Below are 7,649 nucleotides of genomic sequence, written 5' to 3' on the forward strand. Positions count from 1 at the left end.
AGCTAAATTTATACAGATCGTATTGAGGTATTTGTAAACTCTTAGAAGTTGCACTTAGATATTTATAAATCTCATCAGTGGCTGTGGCCAATTTGTGTCTGTATAGAGAGAAGACATCTATATCATATTGATTAGAGTTTTAATTGATATATTTTTATATGTCTTAAGGTAAAAATGTAATCTTAAGGCTTTCACAGGAAGAAAGAAAAAATGTTAATAATGACTACATTTGGGTGATGGGATTGGGGATAGTCATAATTATCACATAGCTTTTTAATTTTTCTGCAATGAGCATACAAAGTCTGACAATTAAGTTTGCAAACTCATCCTAGAAAAAGTGTTACATCTCTCACTGCTGAATATGACTACAGTCACCTTTGAAGTCTTCCTCTTGGGAAGCTATGCACTGATGCCAGGGCCTAGTTCACCGTTCAAAGCTATTTTAGAACTCTTTTTCTGGAATATCATTGTATTACCCTGGATTTCCTGAATGTCATCAAAATGTCTTCCTTTTGATAATTGTTTTATCTTTGGCTTAAATAAAAAGTCATTGGGGGGCAGATCAAGTGAGTAGAGAGGGCGTTCCAATACAGTTATTTTATTTACTGGCTAAAAATCCCCTCATAGACAGTGCCAGGTGAACAGGTACAGTGCTGGAATGCAAGAGCCCAGTTTTGCACACACCTTTCTCATGCCAAGATTTTCCATTAAGGTTTTCCTGTTTCTCTATGTTCACTTGGGCTGCTGTGTTTCTTACAGCAAGTCAATGATTTTGATGCACAATTTGATGAATTTTTGCAATGTTTTCATCAGTTCTGAGCATGGTGGCAAGTCCATGAACTTGTCAGACCTCGGTATATATAGTCTGAAGCATGTTAATTTAAAATGACTTTTATTTATTTGAGAAGTCTGTTAGAAACTTTTAGAAGTTCTTTTTCCATAACATTTTTACTGTTGCTTCTCTTGTTATCCATGGAATTCTCACAGCTCAGAACTCTAATGAGTCATGAAGTATATGATTCCTCATGTTCTTGAACTTGGGCTGCCTTAACAAAATGCCATAGATGGGGTGGCTTAAACAAAGCTGGAGTTGGGAAGTTTGAAATCAGGATTCCAACTTGGTTGGGTTCTAGTGAAAGCTGGCTTCCTGGCTGCTTTTCCTCCCTTCCCTCTCTTCTCTCCCTTTCTTCCTCCCTCCCTCCCTCCCTTCCTTCCTCTCATTTTGGATTAATGTGATGGTACATACAATTCGGTTATATTGTTTATGTTTGTAAGGTAAAGAGATGATTGCCTTTTCCTTGTATCCTTAAGTGGTAAAGAGAAAGAGAAAGACCAAGTTCCCTGTCTTTTATGAGCACTAATCCCGTCATGAGGGCCCCACTCTCATAATCGCATCTAATCCTAATTACCACCCAAAGACCCCATCGCCAAATACTATATCACATTGGGGATTAAGGCTTTAATATATAAATTTTGGAGACTACAACATTCAGTCCACAATACTCCTTTTAGTTAAAACTGGCAATATATAAGATTTCCAGATATTGCATCTAAATAGAAAAATGCAAAAATAAAAACATTAATGGTGATTATCCCTGATCATAGAATTAGAGATTTTTTCCACTTTCTGTAAATTTAAAGTATATTGCTTTTATAATTGGAAAAACTACACTATGTATTATTTTAAAGGAAAATGAAATACTATAGAATGTAACATTTCAGAAAAATTGTGAAATTTTCAGAATTTTTATCTTCTTGGGGTCTTTTCTGAGAATTAAAAGTGCCTATAGCACTTAGAGCACTTGGTTCTTGGTATATAATGGAGCTAAAAAAGTAGTTGTTGCTGCTGCTTCTATTAACATAATGACAGTGTTAAGGATAATAATGATTATTCTATTTCCACGTGAGATATACCCACTGCAAATGAAATAGACAATAGCCACAAAGTTAGGATAGACATACGTATTTATTGTAAGGTTTTCCTTTTTTTAAAAAAACAAGTTAGTTACAAATAAATAGAGTAGCCCATTCATTTTCTTTACTTTTTGGGATTCTTAATCTTTTAGATTCTTAAAAAAAAATGAATTGGTAAAAATATAAAAAGAATTAGCAGCTTATTTAACATTCAGTTACAAATTTAATAAAGCTGCTTAAATCTGTGTAATAAAATGACAGGTAGATGTGACAGTGAGAAACTTACAGCCAAACTTTCTGTATGTTTCCTTCCAAGGACTGATTTGATTCTCATACTATGTACTTAGGTTGGGGAAAGTATATACCATGTTTCCCCGAAAATAAGACCTACCCAAAAAATAAGCCCTGGCAGGATTTCTATGCATATTTGTTAAATATAAGCCCTACCCTGATAATAAGACCTAGTGATGGGTATGGCTATGCAGCGTATCACTGCCATGCATTTCGGCACGGAGAGGAGGAAGATATCCCCTGAAAATAAGCCCTAGTGTGTCTTCTTGAGAAAAAATAAATATAAGACAGTGTATTTTTGGGGGGAAACACAATACTATTACTAGTTCTTTTTGGGGGGTTCCCCTTTCAGAGCTCTCTCTTCCCTACTTTCTAATGCGTTATTTCCTATTATGCTTCAGTATGCTCTATCTTGTCTACAAAGTCAGTGTGTGGTTGTTCTTTTCCCAATTAATTCCACACCTGAGTGTAATATTGTTCTGTAAATCAATAGATTAGAAATATCCTATAAGATATTCATGTTTTTTGTCATGTAAGGACCTGACTGCTCACCAAATAAATTACGACTTTGTCATATTTTGTTTCTAGTTGCTCTACGTTTTCAATATTTAGTGTGTCAGCCATACTAAGTCAAGATTCAGTTATCTCATTTCACTTATATCTGTATTTTAGTGAGGATCCTTTTCCCTTTCAGTAGATTTGAATTTCCTTCTCTCTCAGAGTCAAATTCCAAGCATGCATGCCTTATAAAATCAGCTATAGAGTATCACAAAACCAAACCATTTTCATGTTTACAAGTTGACTCAAAAATATATACTGGTAAACTATACTAAATTAAAGTCTATCCATTATGTGGTGATTTGTTTTTATTTTTTAACACCTTAGATTACTTTTATCACCTTTGCTTTGGCAATGGATTCTTAGATCAACATAGGATCTTGATCAGGATTTTAAACAAAATATCACAAAGGATCCTCAGAAGTAAAAAACAAAGTGTTTTGAATTTGGGTCTATCTCTACACAATAGTTAATAATGTATGATAGCACTAGCAAATTATTCTTAAATTCTGTTTCGATGATTTTTATTTTTTCTTTCCTTTTCTACCAACAGGACACAAAAATTGCTTCATTGGAGCGAAACATAAGGGATCTTGAGGATGAGATCCAGATGTTGAAAGCCAATGGTGTGCTGAACACCGAGGACCGTGAAGAGGAGATCAAACAAATCGAGGTTTACAAAAGTCACTCCAAGTTTATGAAGGCCAAGGTACGGTCCAGGATTATCAACCTTTATACTCTTGGTGTAACTAGAAAGTTATAATTTACATACATACTTTTCCCAAATACCCACAATAATCTGCTTTATGTGATGTCATGAACTATATGGACAATAAAGAAAAATATAGATTTTAGTTCAGAAATAGAAATTCCAAGAAGAATGGGAGGGGGAACCTTAGGTGAAATTTCTACTTATCAATGAGGTTCTGGATTTTCTAATGAGTTCTTTTGTTGTTTATCTTTCTGAGGATTACCATATTTATTGTTTTCTGTCTTCCAAATTTTCAGTATTGTTATAAATTTGCTTCTTTGTGGAGTTTTTTTACTTTTTCTTTTTTTTTTTTTGCTGTCATTGCTACATTTCTTGCCTATGCCTAGAAGATGATTGTCTCAAAAGATGTTGCTCTCACAAGCCAATTTAATTCACGTAAATGTAATTAGGGATATTTAATTTTAGCATAAGGTTTAAGATATAAATGATTTTGAGTCCCAATGGCTGCTATTTATTGAAAATATTCAACATCTCTAAGCCTCAGTTTCTTCCTCCAAGTAAGGGGAATAAGAAAAGCACTTACATCATTGGGTTATTTTGATGATTCAGAGAGATTACTCATTTAAAGCAGTTAGTCTATTGTCTGATCTCTAGAAAGCATTCAACAAATGTCAAGCATTGTTGGTAACATTATTATTATGTCATCTGTTGTTATAGAATATAATGGAACTTCTGTAAGTTGATTGCCCAAGGGACTGTAACAAATATGTAAACATACAGAGGTGGTCAGCATAAGGAACTAGGCCTACTGTACAAATACACATATGTGGTACATGTCTGTTCTATGAAAATTATGTTAACTTAAGGAGGTGGATGTGGTACATGTCTGTTCTATGAAAATTATGTCAACTTAAGGAGGTGGTAAATGTAGGGAGCTGGTCAACTATGGAGGTCCTACTGTATTTAGAAAATATTTTTAAATAACCTCCTGCATTAATTTGTATTGCTTTTGTTAGTTTTAAAGAATTTGGCTTGGATTTTTTCAAAATTAAACTTTGGATTATAAATAGACCAATCACATGAATACCTATTATTTTTACATGTGCATATTTATTAAATTTATGAATAACCTCAAATGAGTCTTTTGAGACTTTGAGATGTTTTTATCTATTCCTCTGTTTAAACTATTTTGTTTCTGAAAATAATAACCACACCAATTAAAATTGTTTTTTTCTTCTTTTTCTACTATTTGCTCATAAATATCCCTATTCATATATATATATATTTTGAGACAAGAGTCTCACTTTGTCACCCTCAGTAGAGTGCTGTGGCTTCATAGCTCATAGCAACCATAAACTCCTGGGTGCAAGCAGTTCTTTTGCCTCCAGTGGACTTGAATGTAACTATTTACTTTCAGGAACTGCCCTGAAGTGCAGAAGAGTTTCCCTTCTCAGTCCTCCCTTCTGGTTTCTTTTTTGTAGTCCCTTCCTCTCCAAGAGGTGAGCTGAGGTACAGTGTAGCCAGCACCGTACTTAGGTGACCCTCAGCTAGTGCCCACATCGCTCTGGGAATGAAGACCAGAGACGCAGATATGCATGAACTCAAGAAGTTTGGAGGGAATTATTGTTTTGGCTTTAACTTTTCCTCCCCACTCTGTCATTCAACAGTGGGAGATAGTTCAAGTCACTTCTTTAGCTGAAAATGTCATGAAATTTATAAACACTGCCCTCCATCATGGACCCTGTCCAGGGGAATAAAACATTTATATGGTCCTCAGCAAGTCATGACCTTTATTAGCCCATATTTGTCTGAGAGACCATCAATCCTAGACTTAGGTTTAACTTTTAATGGCTTGTTACTTTTAACAGTTCCAAGAGTGGTTGGCTCAGAAGGAAGGGGAGTGCAGTGGAGTGAGATGGAGAGAGAGCAGGTTGAAGATGGAGGGAGACTCCCCTGAGTCTCTAGCCTGCCCTTGGTGGATGCCAGGCTTGAGGGAGTGACCTAAACTCACCCACATTCTCCTCTCCTATAAAATGGGGGTAACTCCACCAACCTTAGAAGTGGCTCAGAGGAATCAAATGAGGATTAAATAATGTAGCTAAAATGCCTGGCTCAAAAAGTAGCTAATAATTATAAACATTATTATTGAAGAAGTATAACTAAATATAATAACAATCATGATAATAAATAGTGTTATATTTAACCAACCTGACTAATGGGAAAAATGGATTTCTCAGAAATACAGATAAAAATGAATTCTTATAATATCATGCAGACATTCCTGATAGAGTGATACACATTAGCTAAAAAGTACTAGTGAGGGTTACTTTTTAAGATTTTCTTCATTTAAAAGTGTGCTTATTGGATCGAGTGATAATATTTATTGCTTGTACTTCATATCTTGAATTACTCACTTTTCTAAATTTTCCTATTTTACGAGGTGAATGTGATTCCTCTTTTTAAGCCTGGCAATACCACTTGTGTGTTATTATTTAAATGAATAAAGCACTCCATTGGAGGGAAAGGAAGTAATTTCAGTAAACTACGCAGAAGAGCACGCACCTTCATTTTCATTCCTGACAGATGGTTGGAACTGGTATGGCCTCTTGAAAGCTCACTGATTCAGTTAAGTAGAACCGAAGACCTAAAGTGCTTTTACAAAGATGATATCATAGAAGAACCATGATGTAACAGTTTGGAAAGGTAGAAGATGGGTTGCAGAAATGTAAAAGCAGAATTTTAGAATTTCAACTTGTGTGAAGGCCGGGATACAAGATACAGTCTTCCACCAGAGAAATCCTGGCGCCTTGCAAGTCCTCTGGCACTGTGGATGTTGTCCTGAGAACCAGTACTTTGGGAGACCTCCTGATCTATGAAGCTCTCCCCTGTTGGAAATCCTCGTTCCTACCTGAACTCCAAAACTTATAGGAATTGAACTGTGGAAACTGAATCTAAGAGGTCGTGGAAAGCATGAGTCACTTTCAGGAGCGCTCTTAAGCCTGGAAAATGGAATGTATCATATAAATAATTGTTTTCATGGTAGGGAAAGAATGATGGTATCTCCTTTCTGGAAAAGGCTTTGTTCCTAGTCTAACACATTTTTTGTCTGCTGATCCTGGTACTCCTATAGTAGAGGCTTTCTCTGTTTTTAGTGTTTGCCAGAGACGGCATTCTGCTGTCTTAGATCTCCCCCTTTATTCTGAATTTGTAACACATTTTCTTATAAACCTCTGACAGATTACAAACCTCATAACCCAAACTGCATGATAATAAGCATATCACTTTCTAGACATGAGAGCCATATCTGCAGTGAAAAAGAAGCTGTTTTCCTTGGCAGAGTGGGTTTTTTTTTTTCCACGGTGTTGGTTGTGTCACAGACGTAAGTGGGGGAAGAATTTTCAGACAGGATGAAGTGTGCCTGATGTCCACATGGACTTCATATAAAGCATGTGATGTAATTCTGATTGGCTTTTCTTCTGGCCATCACAGAGACAGACCTTCCCTGGCCTCTCAGTTCTCATGTATGTTCGATTGCATCACTTTCCATTTTTATTGAGTTTATGGCTGTAAAAGAAGCAGAAGGCATATTTTTATGGAAGAATATGATTTTTTTACCCTGTAACTATATTCCCCTTAGAAAAGCCTTTTTCAGTTATTGTCTGCATAAATATTTATTTAAAAATTACCTTATGGCAGTGATAGTCTGAAAGCTATTTAAAACCCCTGCCTATTTAATATTTATAGACTGAAATAGTTTTATCTTTATAAATCTACTTTTATGGAATCAAGTAGGTTATGTAGAACTTGCCATGCTCTTCCTTCTGATTAAACATCATTTTTGTTGATGGAGTTCATTTCGTTAAAATTTCTCTCTCAAAACTCACATACCATCTCTCTGCTCTGGTATTTGTGGAAGTTAGCACAAATCGGTTTTTTCACTATAAACATCAGCTTTGCCTAGGTGCATAGAGTTGAAAGTTTTTTGAGCCTTGATTTCAGATAAATCAGTTTCATATGTGGAATCAACTGTACACTGTGCTGTCAACTAGAACTGGATGTGATCTGGGGGCCATTCCCACTGAGAAGCATGCAGATCATGCTGATCACAACAGATTGTGATTTCATTAATCATTTCAGGTAATCCTAATCCCAATTGTCCCTCTTCATAGTATTC

General features: G+C 35.5%; 1 protein-coding gene across 1 annotated transcript in view; it reads left to right on the forward strand.

The window, feature by feature from the left end:
* Positions 1–7,649, forward strand: part of ERC2 (ELKS/RAB6-interacting/CAST family member 2) — a 976,082-nt gene that overhangs the window by 314,565 nt on the left and 653,868 nt on the right. The window contains exon 5 of the mRNA XM_012805132.1: positions 3,317–3,472. Within this exon, the coding sequence (XP_012660586.1) occupies positions 3,317–3,472 (156 nt within the window). The remainder of the gene's footprint in view (positions 1–3,316; positions 3,473–7,649) is intronic.

Source organism: Otolemur garnettii, unplaced genomic scaffold (assembly GCF_000181295.1).
Source record: "Otolemur garnettii isolate 467f Iridium unplaced genomic scaffold, OtoGar3 scaffold00002, whole genome shotgun sequence".
Lineage (NCBI taxonomy): Eukaryota > Metazoa > Chordata > Mammalia > Primates > Galagidae > Otolemur > Otolemur garnettii.